The 16,449-nt window shown below is 53.3% G+C and overlaps 1 protein-coding gene across 1 annotated transcript in view; it reads left to right on the forward strand.

Annotated features, from left to right (window-relative positions):
- Positions 1 to 15,691, forward strand: part of PRRX2 (paired related homeobox 2) — a 39,964-nt gene extending 24,273 nt beyond the window's left edge. Inside the window, exons 2-4 of the mRNA XM_033123763.1 lie at positions 13,059 to 13,246; positions 13,875 to 14,053; positions 15,216 to 15,691. Coding sequence (XP_032979654.1) covers positions 13,059 to 13,246; positions 13,875 to 14,053; positions 15,216 to 15,351 — 503 coding nt within the window. The 3' untranslated portion in view covers positions 15,352 to 15,691. The remainder of the gene's footprint in view (positions 1 to 13,058; positions 13,247 to 13,874; positions 14,054 to 15,215) is intronic.
- Positions 15,692 to 16,449: the final 758 nt, after the last annotated feature.

A 16,449-nucleotide genomic window follows, 5' to 3' on the forward strand; every position in this document is an offset into this window, starting at 1 on the left:
AGCAGAGAGGAGGAGGAGGACGAAGGGATAGGGCGGGGCTGAGGGGACAGCCTCACCGGGGCCTTTGGGCTTGGGGCTGTCCCTTGTTTTGCAGCCCTGCCCCCATGCTTTCCAGAAGAGTGTTTCACAGAAAACCTCTGAAGATATGTGGAAAGAGTGGGTTTTCCTGGCCTTGCAGCCTTCCGTGTTCTGGAAGTGGGGAGCTGATATGCTGCGTGGGGAGCAGGGGTTAGCTCCATAAACAGCAACACTGGAAGGCCACTCCTCTTTGAGGTGCATGTGGGGTGAGGTAGCCTGCACCACCTCCGGGGGCCTCAGGCCTGGGCGGAGAGGGCTGAGACCTGGGCAACCACAGCTTTGGCCGTGTTTCCGTGCTGGGGTAGATGCTCTCTGTCATCGCTGCCATCCTGTTGGAACAATCAGATGCCCACTTCATGAGGAGCAGTGACAGACTCAAGGTCACAGAGCTGGAAAGTGGAGGAGGTGGGATCCCAGCCCAGACTATCAGACTCTGGACACCAAACTTTGGGCTTGGGATCAAATCCCCATTGCATTTGGAGGCTCAAGGAACAAGATGGTTTGTTCCATATCTTTAGGAAGTAGAGGGTGGGTCCAGTTGGAGAGGGGATCAGGATAGCCAGCTACCGGCCCCCCCAGGGCAGGCTCAGCAGACGGGGCTCCAGCCTAGCGGCCTCCTCCTCGTTGCCACTCCCCTTCCCTATGGCAAGACTTATGCCCCTGTTCCTCTGACCTGGAGCACCTGCGAAGGCAGACCGAAGTCTTCCCCTTTGGGAGGGGATTTCTCTGGCTTGTGCACTTGCCCCCAAATTAAAAAAAAAAAAAAAAACAATAAAGACATTAGTTTCTGTAGATAGGATGGTCAGGTAAGTGGAAAGCTTGTAAGAGTTTACAGCAATCTAGCTAGAATGCGTGAAAGTCTTCATGTGTTTAGGTAGACAGAGAATTGGGAATAGCTCCCTATCGGGACCCAAATTCCATTCGTTCGTTCAGATATTTAGTCTTTCAATATTTACTGAGCATACACTATGTGCCAGGCACTGTGCCAGGTGTGAGACTAAAGAGATGAGTCCGGTCTGTGACTGCGGCAGGGCTTCCTGCCTGGTCCGTGAAGTTTCTCCTGAAGCATCTGTGAAAGCTGGACTCCCCCCTCAGGCACCTTCAGGGCATCAGAGCTTCCCTTTGTAACAAGCTTCCCAGGGAGTTCCAAAGAAAATTGTCAGTGGACAGCCCTTTGAGAAATCTGGAAATCTGCCATCAGCCCCACCTCCGGGCCCACTGGGTGGCAAAGGGGGCGGGGCAGGTTCCCAGTGGTAGGAAAAGCTGCCTTCAAATGTTAGCAAGGTGGTCCTGGGAAGAGCCCCCATGTGCTGCCCCTGACAACCCAGGACAACCGGGGAGACCCACAGGCAGAAGGATCATGGCTCACTGTAATGGAGAACTTTCTAGAGTCAGGGTTGGCTGTAAGGATGGCTCTGTGCCTGGGCTCTGAGTGTGCGACCCCCTGGTGACGCTGGGACACAGGCGGCCACCCCCTGACACACAGCAGGGCATCAGCAGACTTGAGGGTACCAGGACCCATGAGCCTGGTGTGTGGGTGTGGTCAGAGTACTCAGATGTGTTTAAGGAGAGAGAAGTGGTCGGCTAAGCCACATGACATGGGCGGGGGCTCTGTGCCAGACGCCAGCACTCATCCTAACTCCAGCAGGCATTGGCCGCGGGCTTCGAGAGGCCGTCTCCTTTGACGTGGGAGAGGAAACCCCACATTGGGTCCTTAACTGCAAGTTCACCTTGGTCTGGAAATGGTTAACAAGGGCCGCTTTCCTTCAGATACCAGCCACTTTGGGGACAGACAGCCTGGACATAACCCCTGCCTCACAGCTGCCAGGCTGTGTGACCTTGGTCAGTTACTTCACCTTCCTGAACCCCACTGTCCCCAGCTAAGAACAAAGCTTAATAGCAGTGCCTTCCACATTTTAGAAGGCAGGGCTTTATAACCCAGTGCCAGGCACATAATAAAAGTTTAGTAAGTGAAAGCCAAAAAAAAAGGGGGGGGGGAGTGGGGAATAGGCGTCCTTCTCTCCTCACCACAGGTCCAAGCTGTGGTCAGGAGAGTGGCAGAAACACTCAAGGCAGCCTTTGGAACTTCGCTGAGCTGAGCCTCAAACTCACATTTTCCAGCATGCCTGGAACTCACAAATGGGTCATAAAAACCTCCAGCGGGGCTTTAAAGGTCAGCCTCTCTAGGAGAGCAGCAATGTCCAGAGCCAGGGTCACGGGAGGTCCCGCAAGCCTCAGAAGAGGGGCCTTTGTCTCGGCTACTTTCCAGGGGGAACCCCAAGATGGAACCCCAAGGTGGAACAGGCAGAGGGGCAGATTCTTCTGGAGCAAAAAAAAAAAAAAAGGGAAACTGACCCTCCAGGGGCAGCCAGTTAGCTCAGCTGGTTAGAGCGCGGTGCTCTTAACAACAGGGTTGCTGGTTCCATCCCCGCATGGGCCACTGTGAGCTGCGCCCTCCACAACTAGATTGAAACAACTATTTGACTTGGAGCTAATGGGTCCTGGAAAAACACACTTAAAAAAAAACACACAACAAAACTGACCCTCCATCAAGCTGACTTTTTAGGGTGGGGTCCGTGGACAGGATTCAGAGTCTATGAACCGTGCCCCCAAAGTTGCATGCAAACTTTGGTGGGCACCTGTGTTTTTCTGGGGAAGCGTTCATAGAATTTCTCAGATTCCTCAAGGGGTTCACGATCAAAGTAGGGGGAGAGCCAAGGAGCCAGGGCCTTGGTTTCACTTGGGGAAAATAGCAGTGGGGGTAATGGTGATCTGTGCCTCCCTGCTGTGACTAAGGGTGCTGCGGAAAGCCCTGGTCTGGCCCACCCTCCCTGCCGCAGGTGTAGGAACTGCCCATGCACCAAGGGTAAAACGGCCCAGGAGGGGAGCTCTCTTCACTAAGGACACATGGAGGAGATGCTTTCCTCATTCTCAGAGGCTTGAGTGGGCAGCCATTTGCTCTCTGGGCGGGCTTCTGCTTGACCTTCCCAACCGTGCCCAATTGCTGGGTCAGGGATCTGCTCCCCCCCCACCCCCACCCCCAACCAGGGAACAGAGAGGGAGCAGGAAGGCGGAAGATGTGTGTTCTCAGGGCTCGGACCTCAGTGGATGGAACTTGGGGTCCCATTGCCTTGCTTGGCCCTTGGCCAAGTAACTGCTCCTCTCCATGCCTCAGTTTCCCCATCTGCAAAACTGAAGGGCTCTGACAGATGACCTGTAAGGTCCATTCAGGTCTGAGTCCTTGAGACGGCAAGAATAACAACAGGCTTGAGACCCCAGAAATGTTTTCAGGTTAGTTTCAGAACCAAGCCACAGGAAATTGAAACATCTCTGCCCCCGGCCACCAGCCGTCACCTTGATTCACAGGTGTTGGCGGTGGGCTTTGAGAGGCCCGGGACCCCTTCCCTGGGGGAGGAAACCCCATACTGAGCCCCGAGCAGCAACTTCACCCTGGTCTGGAAATGGTTAATGAGGGCAGCTTTCCTCCAGATACCAGCCCCTTATTAAAATGTAGGTTTTACAATAAATTTGGCATTTGGCCACCAACCTTAGATTAAAACCAGACGCCAAGCCCCTTCTTACACCAAATTTTGAGCAGAGGGCTGCTCGTCTTTCCCTAAATGACTCTCGACACCCATCCACCTGGCACCCTCTCTCCTGCCAGGTGCCTCTACTCCCTGGAGCTTGGTTTTGGGGTCTCAGGAGCAGAGGGGACTGGGCTGACCACAGACGTGACTGGAGGAGCCTGGAAGTTTGAACCCCTGAAAGCAGTCGAGCCCTGGAGGCCTTGGAGCTTCCGGAGGCCACACAGCCTTGGAGATGGTCAGCTGTATCTGGCCTTTGTCCTGTGGCCCTTTCTGTGCCTGAGAATCGGACACAAATGTTCTCTGTTCAATAGCTTCATCCTTGCTCCCCTCTGGGGCCTGATAAGCACGTTTTTCAAGGGCTCCTGGACCTCATTGTTAGCCTCGCCTATCCTCACCCCCTGGCTTCTGCCAAGTGGGCTTGTCACGGCAGCCCCCACCCCTCCTCCTGGCTGCTCTCTCAGTGAGGGTTTCCCCAAAGACGCCCCCCACCCAAAGCGGCCTTGGGGTTCCCCAGCGGGGCTGAGTCACCATCTGGGCCTTAGCGTTTTGTCTCCCACTTCTTGTCACTCCCCTCCCGGTGTCCCCCTCAAGCATTCAGGGGATGTCCGTGCCATTCTCTGCCAATTCCTGTGTCTCTCTCCAGCTTCTTCCTCTTTTCTGTGCGTTTTTAAATAACAACTTTATTGAGCTATAACTCACATACCATACAATTCACTGATGAGAAGTATATAATCCAGTGATTTTTCAGTATATTCATTTGTAGAACCATCACCACAATCCATTTTAGACCATTTTTGTCACCCCAAAAAGAAACCCTGCATCCTTTAGTCATCACCCTCCAAATCCCTCCTGCCCTGGCAACCACTAACCAACTTTGTTTCTATAGATTTGCCTGTCTGGACACTTCGTGGAAGTGGAATCACACATTATGTGGCCTTTTGTGAGTGCCACTGACTTCTTTCACTCAACATAATGTTTTCAAGGTTCATCCATGTCGTGGCATGGATCAGTACTTCATTCCTTTTTATAGTCGAATAATATTGCATTGTGTGGATGGACCACATTTGATTTACTCGTGCATCAGTTGATGGGCATTTGGTTTTTTTTTCCTTTTTGGCTATTACGAATAAGACTGCTATGAACATTTGTGTACACGTTTTCGTGTGGATATATGTTTTCATTTCTCTTGGATAGATACCTCGGAGTGGAACCGCTGGATCATATGATAATTCTATGTTTAACCTTTTGAGGAACTACAGGCTGTTTTCCACAGTAGCTGCACCGTTTTACTTTTCCAGCAGCAGGGCATGAGGGTTCCGATCTCTCCACATCCTCACCAGCATTTGTCATTGTCCATCTTTTTGGTTCTAGCCATCCTAGCAGGTGTGAAGTTGCGTCGCATTGTCATTTTGATTTGCATTTTCCTGATGGCCAATGACATTGGGCATCTTTTCATGTGCGTGTTGGTCATTTGTATGTTTTCTCTGGAGAAACGTCTATTCAGATCCTTTGCTCATTTTTTAATTGCATTATTTGACTTTTGGTTGTGGAGTTGTAAGAGTTCATTATATTTGCTCTACAAGTACCTTATCAAATATATGATGGGTAGATGTTTTTCCCATTCTGTGGATTGTCTTTTCCCTTTCTTGACAAAAGTTTTTAATTTTGATGACGTTTGATTTATCTTTTTTCTTTAGTTGCTTGTACTTTTGATGGCACATCTAAGAAACCATTGCCTGGCCCTTTTGAGGGTAAAGAGAACTGGCTTTAGAAGTTGAGACTTCCCATCTTTTTTGGGAATGAGGCATTCCTTCATTTATGTAATCATTCATTCAGAAATTTTTTTGAAACCAAACTTCTTGCTCAGTTCTGGGGATACAGCAGTGACGAGGCAAAGCCAGTCCCCACCTTCCTAGAGTTTAGATTCGAGTGGAAGACACAGGCATGACACAGGTAACCAAAACAGAAGAATGACTTAATTACAGACGTGTGGGAGAGGACAGGACCCAGGAGCCTATACCCTGGAGACCCATCCTGGTCTGGGGGCTGGAAGAGCCTCTCAGGACAGCAAATTTAGGCTCAGACTAAAGACGGGGTAAGCATTCACCAGACAAAAGGGGCGCAGTGCTCCAGGCAGAGGAACAGAATGTGCAAAGGCCCTGAGGTGGGTACGAGCTCATGCTGTCTGAAGGCAGATCCCCTTGGTGCACTGGCCCCTCCACTGGAGTTTCTTGGAGGCTTCATAGGCCCCGTGGAAGTGTGGAGAGCACACCATGTTCTTCATGCATGAAAGGGAGAGGCTGCAGACCCCAAAGCAGCATTTCAGCTGCCTCCAGGGCTCTGCCGAGGTTTCTAGGGGCCGTGTGAACGGCGGTCCCAGGCTGGGATAGCCCATGAGCCCGGCTTCTTACATGCTTCATGCGTCACTGAGGCCTGTGAGGCCTGGGGCGTGGATGGGGCCCCACTGTGTCTTCCCTCCTCACCTTCCTTCCTGACATGTTTTCTCCTTCTCCGGACTGTAGCTATAAAAACGTGTCAGCACCTTGGGTTTTGGTTCACAATTAATGAGGTGAAACATCCTTGGAAGGGTAGGGCGACGGTGGCTGGCAGTGGCTGACCCCACCCCCACCCCCCGCCCCAAGCCCAGTCCTCCTGCCCTGTGGACATGACGCCACATGACTTGGCACTGGTCAGGCAGGACTTTATGGCTCCATAAGGAGGACCCTGGACCCTGGAGACAGCCCAGGACAGAGGGCCAGCTCTGAAATCTCACCACACCCTTCCAATGCGTCCTTGTTTTTCATTCATTTGTTCATTCATTCAACACTCAAAAAGTATTTGGGAAGAGTTTAGCTTGGGTCAGGCCCTATGATGGTCCCAAAGAGACAGAAAACAGTAAGTTCCAGTCCTTGCTGGACAAATGACCCCACACTTACCCCACATTGTGTTAGAGCAATGATGGGGGGAGGGGTCCCGGACGGCTTGCTGGGGGAGGCAGTGTCTGCTGAGACCTGAAGATGAGCCAGGGAGGGAGAGAAGTTGCAAGCCCAGGGATGTTTCAGCAGGGGTCCACAGGTGAGAGGGTATGCATGTCCAGTGTGAGCACTACCTCAGAGTGGCTGTGAACGCAGACAGCAGCCCTGAAACCTCCGAAGGACCCCGGTCCTGGCTCTGCCCATTGGGGTGGCCTGAGTGGCTCCACCCAGTGGGGAGAGCCAGAAGCCTTCAAGAGAAGGGCTCTATCCTTCTGTCATGTTCACCCCATGATTTGTCCAGGGCTGGGTTGGGGGCTGGGGCTACGTCCTCCCTTCCTTATCCCTGAAAGTGGTTACCAGGGGTGTGGCGAGAAAAGAAAGGGCCTGGGGTTTGCAAGGAGAGGGTTTTCACTCACTGCGTGACCCTGGGTAGGTCCTGGTCCCTCTCTGGGCCTCCCTCCGTCTTCTCTGTAAGGCAGAGACAGCCTGCCTGCCCCTCTTGAGGTTGTTGGGGACCTCCTGGGAGGTGACCCTGGGAAGTCGGCCTGTGCAATCTCACCAGAGAAACTGAGCCCCTCCTCTGTGCCTTGTTCCTGGTGCTCAGTGTCCGGGACTGAGGCCAGCTGGGCCTGAGATGAAACCAGCTCTTGAGCCCCTTGCGTGGGATTCTGGCCTGAGTGGGGCTGGCCTCCTGGGGAAACCTCCGGAAGCCCCTGGAAACTCCCGGAAGCCCAGGCTCCCTTCTCCAGCGGGCTCCAGGAACCATGCACGTTTCGTCTCCTTCCTCCCGCCTCCTGTCTGTCCTTCCTTTCTTCCTTCAAATATTGCTGGCCTGACTCAGTGCCAGGCCCTACCCTGGCCCTGCTCTTGCAGGTCTCACAGGCTGTGCAGCCTATACGCCGCCCCCTCCCGGAAACCCTCTGGCCTGAGTGTCCAGCACATACCCCAGCTCCAGAAATGCCAAAGCTGCCTTTAGCATCCCTTTTCTTGGTTGTTCCATACACCCGAAGCCCCTGGAGTGACCCTCAGGATCACAGTGCACAAGGACCAGGGTTGGGGGTACTCTTTGGGCCGGCTGCCACTGCCAAGGTGGTTAAGAGTCTGGGTGCTGTGCTGATTTGCAGGTTCAAATCCCAGCTCTGGCTTTAATAGCCACATGGCTTTGGCATGTTGCTGAACCCCCTGTGCCTCAGTTTCCTCATCTGTAAAATCAGACTCAGAGCCCCCCATGTAGGGTCATTATGAGGGGTTCCTATTAGTCCCATTTTTCAGTGAGATTTCAGGGTTAAAGGATTCTCCCACGGCCACTCTGCTCATGAGCTGGGGCTGACCCGAGAGCCTAACCCAGGGCGTCCTGTGTCCTTAACCACTAGGCTATACTGCGTCCCACTTCTTACGTGAGGCAATGAGAGTCCCGCTCGGGTCTCCCCTGGTAGCATATAGGTCCTCAGAGATGTCCAGGCAGCGGTTGAGGACGCAGTTTCCAGAATTCCTGTCTGAGCCCTTCTCCCAGGGGTCCTTCAAAGGAACCCAAATCTCTCCCAAAAGAGCTGGGGTGTTGGGGGAGCCGCGGGTCTTTGCTAGCCTCTCCCCGCCCCCCACCTCCACTTCCTTCCTAAGACTTTCCTGGCTGTAAATATTTCTGCAGCTTCGAAGCTCCTTTGACCATGGCCCAGTGTTAATTTGTTAAATCCACATCAAGGTCCTGAGGACCCGTTGTTTATTTTTGTGAACGTGTTGGCAGAGATCACGTTGGGGGAGGGGGAGGCTGCTTATTTGGTCAGAATAAATGCTAATTAATAAAAGTTATTTATTTGGGTTGGAGCTCACCACGGCCCTGGGGTCAGGCGCAAACTGACTATTTGAAGCAAAAACAAACAGAGAGTGTCTCTGGACGGCTTGAGAAAGGCAGAAACGAAGAGGCTGGGTTTATTTGTCTTGGGAAGAATTTGCAGTTAACTCCCTCCAGACTATTTAGGCCCTTAAATTACACGGAATAAGAAAAACCATGGGTGCAGGGGAGAGCAGCCAGGAACACTTGATCATTTGGCTGAGAGCACAGTTTTTAAATGTCTTTGGCCCGCAGTCAGCCAAATAAATGGTATGTGTGAAATAATTTAATGGCAGAAAACTGTGCACCACTCATTTTTTTTCCATTGTAATATAATCGGGGACGAAGTAATTTTGGTTTTAAGGGAGAGAGAGCGTGGCAGGCCTCCCCCATCTGAGTACGTTTATGTCTTCCCCAATCCAGCCCCTCACAATAGCATGTAAATAGCCAGTGTAAATGAAGGACGTTTTGGGGCTTTAGTTTTAATCCCAGAGGAAAGCAGAACTTTTATTGAACAAAGGGAAACTTTGGGCACAGCCGGACTTAGATGAGCAGGCCCCAGTGCTCTGCTGGCCTGAGGCTTAGAGAGTGTTTGTTTTCCGAATGCTTTAAGCCCAAGCGTGTAGTCCCCAGAGAAACCCACGCGCCCACCACAACATATTTCTCGGGAGTGATTCAGGAACTTAGGGTAACGAGTATCCGGCACATCCGCCGGGAAGCAGAGGTCGGCCCCGGAGCCCTGGCTGAGTCCAAAGCTGTGGGTTCGAGTCCTGGGTCACCTCTGAGATGCTACCTGAGTCTTCCTCAACCTCGCCTGCCTCTCCTCAGCCTCTGCCCACTGGAGGACAGTGGGACCATCTTTAAACTGTGGGCTGGGGCGAGGGAGGAAAGCCTGTCTTCCGGCACCAAGCCACATGCATTCAAGCCATCATGCGAATGAGCAACAAGCGTTTATTGAGCAATTACTATGCTCTGGCACTGCGTTAAACTCAGCTGGTCACAGAGACTTTGTGTGACCTGGGGCAAGCCACTGCCCTCCCAGCTCCCAGAGGGGAGGTCTTCCTTTAGAACAAAGCAGGGCCCTGGGCGCCCTTCCCAGGGGCTAGCATGGGGACTCAGGGGCATTTCCTCACTAATGAGATGACAGAAACCTGGAGACCCCTCCTTATGGCGTCTCCCAGAGGTGGGACTGAGAGTGAGACCTTAGGAGCGAGGTAGAGGAGGGAGGAGACCCCACGGAGAAGGGCTCACAACCTCAGCCAGCTGAGCCTTTTAGCAGACATGGATTCCCAGCTCAGCTGCATGACCTTGGGGAAGCCACCCAGAGCCTCAGTTTCCCTGTGTCTGAAATGAGTGGGTCCGGGGATGCCTTCAGCAGATAGCGGCATATGGAGCGCTGCGCACCACTCCAGCCCAAACTGACTTTTGTCGAGCACGTCCCATCCTAGCTGCCTTGATGGGAACCCCAGAGAGAGCTAAGTCCACCACTGTGGAGACCAGCTGTTGTCAGGGGAGGGTCTGGGGTGGGGGGGGCAGTAAATGCCTTTGTGTGAGCGTTTTGGCTCCAAGTCATCACATAGTTAGGAGAAAGAGTGGGGTTGTTTCTTCCGGTGCCCACTTGGCGGGGCGAGCACTGCAAACTGGTTTTCATTTAAACACCTTCAGTTTTGAATTGCTCAGAAACTTCCCGAAAAAGTCTCCTTTTTTGGCTGAAATGCCTTCTGCGTTGGGTGTGAGCCCAAGCAGCATTGCCTGAAGGGAGGCGGACATCGGCTTTGCAATGGCTGGTGTTCCAGAAGCTTCTGTCCCGCTGGGCTATTGATCACCACCCGGTTTTCAGCACTCGGGCCCTTGTTGTTTTGGTTTAAGGTTTCTTCCCGCTCAAGGGGATGGGGGTTGGGAGGTGGAGAGACGTTCACGGGCCCTAGACATTCTCATCCATCTTCGCCTTTTCTTGGAGGAAAGGGGTGAGGAGTGAAGACTAAGCCAGTCCAGGAGAGGAGGCCGGCTTGCATGGGGCCACTCTGTGTTCCCGGCCACTGCCTACCCACCCCCATGTGTGTCCCATGCGTTTGCAGCACTGAACATGTACTCCTGATGAGCCATCTAAACCAGGGCTTCTCATCCTCATTGGACATTGTGAAACAGATAATTCTTTGATGTGGGGGCCTGTCCTGTGTATTGAGGAGTATTTAGCAGCATCCCTAGCTTCTAACCACCTATTTTTTTTTTTTAAAGATTTTATTGGGGAAGGGGAACAGGACTTTATTGGGGGAACAGTGTGTACTGCCAGGCCTTTTAACAAGTCAAGTTGTTGTCCTTTCAATCTTAGTTGTGGAGGGTGCCGTTCAGCTTCAAGTTGTTGTCCTTTCAGACTTAGTTGTGGAGGGCGCAGCTCAGCTCCAGGTCCAGTCGCCGTTGTTAGTTGCAGGGGGGCGCAGCCCACCATCCCTTGTGGGAGTTGAGGAGTCGAACCGGCAACCTTGTGGTTGAGAGCCCACTGGCCCATGTGGGAATCGAACCGGCAACCTTCGGCGTTAGGAGCACGGAGCTCCAACCGCCTGAGCCACTGGGCTGGCCCTCTATCCTAATTTTGACCATCAGAAATGTCTCCAGATATTGCCAGATGCCCCCTGGAGGCAAAATTGCCCTCAGTTGAGAACCACTGGTCCAAACCCAGCTGTGAGGTCATCTTGCCCCAGGCACCCTCCCTGATTCCTGCCTGACGCCCCCCCACCCCCACAACCACTTACCAGTTTCATGAAACAATCTAGCCTCAGATCGAATCAATTGGTTGCTTGAGAGTCAGTAAACCTGGCTAAACTGGGAGCTTGTTTGAAAGCAGGGGTTGAGTGGTATCCATCACAGGACCTGGAATGTTCTAGATGCTCAGCTGAACAAATGTCCAGCACTGTGCGAAGAACATAGGATGTACAAAGGGAATGTGTAACTGGGGAAACAAAAATACAAGGTATAGACTAAATTCCAAAAGGCTGGCAACATGCTCTGTTGGCCCAACTGGGCAAAATAGGCCTTCCATACACTGGGGGAATTTGGCCACATCTAGCGTTGCACTCGTTGGCCCAGCAACCCTACTTTTCTAGGACTCTGTCCCAAATATGCACCGGCAAAAATGGAAAATCATGTTTGCACGAGGTTATTCACGGTGGCGTTCTTTTAATTGCAAAAGATTGGAAACACGCTGAGTGCCCACCCCTAAGGCACCGGTGAGTGATTGACAGCTCAGTCAGCTCAGTCGCACGACCCAGGGCTGTGGGGCTGTGAAAAGGAACGAGAGTGATTTCTGTGCCCCGGATGGAGGAAGCCCCGGGATCTATCATGAAGGAGGAAAAAGAGAGGTGCAGAATAGTCCATGGAATGCTGCCTGTTGATAGAAGAGGGGAGAACATATATGTATTTTATTATATTTGCAAAAAGCAATCCTGGAAGGATAAAGCCAAGAGTAATTTAAGAACGAGGTGCCTACAAGTGGAGGGAGAGGATAAGAGGAAACGATGACTATGGAAAACAACCCAAAGAGAGAGGATGAGGTTTGTTGGGTCGGGTGGACCAGTATCTGGAATATTATTAAGTAAAAACCAGCCACTGAAGCACCAGAGTGTTCAGCGTGATCTCATGCTTGTAAATTTTTTAAAATGCACATTTGCCATCTTGTAAAGCATGGGGAGTGGGGGAGGCGGGGATGTTTTGTTTTACTTTATACCCTTCCTTCAGTCTTGGAATCTGTTACTGTGACAAGCAGTGACATTACTTTGTTATTAAAATATACATTTTTAATAAGAAAATCCGATACACAGGGAAGTGCTGAACTGGGCAGTGTTCTAAGTGCTGGGTGAGTGAAGCAGGGAGGAAGGGACTCCATGTGGACTCCACTGGTCCGGGAGGGCTCCCTGGAGGAGCGGGCAGTGAGCTGGGCCCTGGGGGATGAAAGGTCAGCGTTTCTGCCCTTGGATAAAATTTAAATGTGGAAATAGTAGCTAAACATCCTCCTTCCTTCTCCCTCTGTCAATTGGGAGCGACAAGGATAACAGCATGTGTATGGGATTCCTGTGAGCACCCAGTTATCTGTGGGTGCTAAAGAACCTGCACGCAGTGTGCCCTAGGAATTGGGACTCTTACTGCTCTTTATTCTGTGGTATTATAATTCAACAACAAATATCGATGGAGGGTTTACCATGCCCTAAAACCTGGGCCAGGTTCTGAGGACACTCAAGAGTCCCCTGGCTCCACAGGATAGGAGGCTGGTTGCTTTTGTTCGTTATACCCCTGGGCCCTGGCACTGTGCCTGTCGCCGAGTAGGTGCTCAGCAAATACGTGCTGAAGAATAAATGAATGGACGGATGAAGAAGGAGTGGATTAAAGGGAGACGCTCCTGCTGGGGCTGGACCATCCCTCTACAGAGGGAGCACTAAGTAAGAGCTCAGTGCAAATTGCTGAGCAGGTGCCTGAGTGGTGACCTTGTGGGCGCCTCCGGGTGCAGAGGCGTCCTGGCTGGGCTGGGGGCGCTACGGGGCATCCGCCTCACCTGTCCTCCGCCCTGCTGACCCTCGGGCTGCTCCTCCGCAGGTGAGTGTCCCAGTCCCGGGCGCAGCGCCGCCGCCAAGCGGAAGAAGAAGCAGCGGCGGAACCGCACCACGTTCAATAGCAGCCAGCTGCAGGCGCTGGAGCGCGTGTTCGAGCGCACGCACTACCCCGACGCTTTCGTGCGCGAGGAGCTCGCCCGGCGCGTCAACCTCAGCGAGGCGCGCGTCCAGGTGAGCGCTGCCCATCCGTGGGTCACCAGTGGGGCCGTGCAGCCACCATTCTCCCAGAGTTAGGGAGTTGCTGAGGTGAGGTGTTTCAGAGTAGAAACATGTGAGGTCAGGAGGGCTGAGATTCAAATCCAAACTCTGCCACTTACTAGCTGTGTGGCCTGGAGCAAGTTACTTAACCTCTCTGTACCTTAGGTGTCTCCCTGTGAAATGAGAATCACATGGGTCTATTTTATAGGGTTCTGAGAATTAAATGAGTTAATATATTTGTAAAGAGCTTTGAGTAGTGCCTCGCACAAAAGATTTTGCTAAATAAAAGTCGTTTTAAAGTGTTAAGTGCTTACTCTGTGCCATCTCTCAGCTGAGTGCTCAGCACACACCTCTCTCATTACATCCTCACAACAACTAGTGCTCATTAACTCATTCCTTCATCCATTCACCTGCCTATGCTCCAACTCAGACTTAGCCAGCAACAGGTACCACCTATCAAACCCATTTTACAGGTGAGAAAACTGAGGCTTAGAGAGGGTATGTTGCCAGTCCAGGGTTGGTGGACACACGCTGGGTCCAAAAACTTGGGTCCCCATTTTCAGCCAGCTGCATCCTGCTCCCTATTCTCTCCCACCCCCAGGTCTGGTTTCAGAACCGCAGGGCCAAGTTCCGCCGAAACGAGCGGGCCATGCTGGCCAACCGCTCCGCCTCGCTGCTCAAGTCCTACAGCCAGGAAGCTGCCATCGAGCAGCCGGTGGCTCCCCGGCCCACCGCCCTGAGCCCAGATTATCTCTCCTGGACAGCCTCGTCCCCCTACAGGTGAGAGCCGGTACCGCTTCAGGTCGGGTGGGGGCGCAGCCAGGGGATCCTATGGGATGTGTCAGGGCCCAGACTCCTTTGAGCATCTGAAGAGAGCTGCGAACGGTGCCGAGGGGCGCCTTGGACCTGGGGTCCACCAAGTGGTGTGTGGGCAAGTGTGTGTGTGTACTCATGAATATGCACGTGTGGGTGTTGTAAGAGTATACACGTGTAAGCATGTATGGACACGAGTGTGTGTGCATGATTGTCTAAGTGTGTATGCATGTACCTGTGAGTGCTCAAGAGTGTTTGTGCACACACATACGTGCACACATGAATGTGTGCATGAATGTGGATGGGTGAGAAGACGAGGCCTGTCTGGAGGGGAAGCAAAGAACCCATGTCACTCTAAGGAAGTTGAAAACCTGTAGAAGGTTTCTAGGTTGGCCCATGGGCCCCAGCACCCTGTGTTGACCCTCCTGGCAAGAAACTGAGGCCGGGAGGCCTGAGAGATTAGCCTCCCTGTCCTGGGGACCTGGCTGGGGTCCAGAGACGAGTTCTGGGGCAGTTTCCCCTTAATCAAAGCTGCGAAAGGGCTCTGAGGTGGCAGGTGAGAAGGAAGAGGGAGGAGGTGCTAGGGAGCTGGGTTTCTGTTCCTCACAACTCTAGGGGGTGCCAGCCGCCCCTTGGTTTGTGTGAGCAGCTCTGGTGGAAGATGAGATCCGGCAGGTTGGCTTGTGGAACTGGAGTCCTAGAGATGACCACGTTAGCCTCAGAGCTCTCCCAACCTACTCCCTGCCCTGTCCTTACCTGGGCAGGAGAACACCCAAGAGGCATTCTTAAATACAGCTGTGTGTTTATTCACCTCCATCCTGCTGCTCACCAGCCCCAGTGCAGGTGCTGGGGATGAACAGGACCCAGGCCCTGCTCTCAGGAAGCTCCTGGTCCAGTGAGGAATGCCCACAAACCCATGGGGCGGCTCCATGTCCTAGTGCTGGCGATGGGGGCTTCTGTCTCCTCCCTAAATCCTGCAGCCCCGGTTCACACCCACCCCCAGGGGAAGGTTTCCCAGGACAACAAGCTGAGGAGGGGAGGCAGCAGGGCCAGCGCTGACAGCCAGAAGTGGTCAGCTCCAGGCGGCATGCCAGACACACCAATATGTCCTTGTGTCCTGTCATCCCAGCACGGTGCCACCCTACAGCCCTGGAGGCTCAAGCCCCGCGACCTCAGGGGTCAATATGGCCAACAGCATTGCCAGCCTCCGTCTCAAGGCCAAGGAGTTCAGCTTGCACCACAGCCAGGTGCCCACGGTGAATTGACGGCCGGCCCCACCAGGACCCAGCTGCCTCCCGGGTCTACAGCAACAGAAAAGAGGGCAGACACGCAGGAAAGTGACCTTCTCCTGTCCCCTGTCCCCAGGACAGGCTGGGAGGCCTCTCCTGGCCCTTCTCTCCAGCCCGGACTCCTGGGCCCGAGAGGCTGCTGAGACGCCTGAAGCCTCGCTCAGCCCCTCGTCCGTGGCCACCTGGAGACTTTGGTCCATGACCCTTGGAGGGGATGGGCCAGAAAGTGGAGCAGAAGCTCACCAAGGACCTCACTTACTTTGTGTATTAAAACCAAATAGCTTTTGTCTTTAAGAAATAAAAATTTTTTAAGCCCTAAAAGGTTGCGGGAGGGCAGATAAGAGCAGCAAACTAATTAAGGGCCGGCCAGTGGGGCGCTGCTCTGGCGTGCAGCAGCCATGGTGATTTCCCTGGGTCTGGCTCGAACCAGCAGCCCCAGGGCCAGCTGCCCTCATATCTGTGTCTTCTTCTGAATGAAGTCCTCCATCACCCTGCAGAGTCCCTGGGGTAGAGAATGGGATAGGGGGACAGAGACCTGCCCCAGGCCCCCTGGAACCCAGGTGTTTAGGTGCCTCTGGGCAGGACCCCCCTATCTGGTCAGACGATGTCTCCTCTTCCCTATGGCGGGGGGCAGGGGGCGTGACCATGGATGGGCTAGGGTGTGTGGGGCAGATCCTGAAATTGAATCCCTTGCTTCTGCACATGCAGAAAGCGTGGGACCCCTCTGGGCATTTAACTGTGGAGGGGCTTGGGCAAATGGCCCAGAAGGTGGGGTGCAGAGTGGAGGTCTCAAGCGGGCTCACAGGACAGAAAAGGAGGCCACCGGAAGGCCTTCTCCCAATTCCCCCTTTTGCAGAGGGTAACTGGGGGTGAGAGAGGACACAGGTACCACCAGCCAATGACATCATTTATGAGGAGTCTATAGAAAACTGTGGGTGAGGGGAGTGGTCTGGAGCCACCCCTTCCACCTGGCTCCATGCCACCCCTTCTGAGGGGCACCCCCCCCAGGGAAGGTAAGAGATCATTTCCAATAAAAGTAACCTCAGCCAGTCCCCAGGAAGTGGGACGGCTCTC

Source organism: Rhinolophus ferrumequinum, chromosome 12 (genome assembly GCF_004115265.2).
Source record: "Rhinolophus ferrumequinum isolate MPI-CBG mRhiFer1 chromosome 12, mRhiFer1_v1.p, whole genome shotgun sequence".
Taxonomy (NCBI): Eukaryota; Metazoa; Chordata; class Mammalia; order Chiroptera; family Rhinolophidae; genus Rhinolophus; species Rhinolophus ferrumequinum.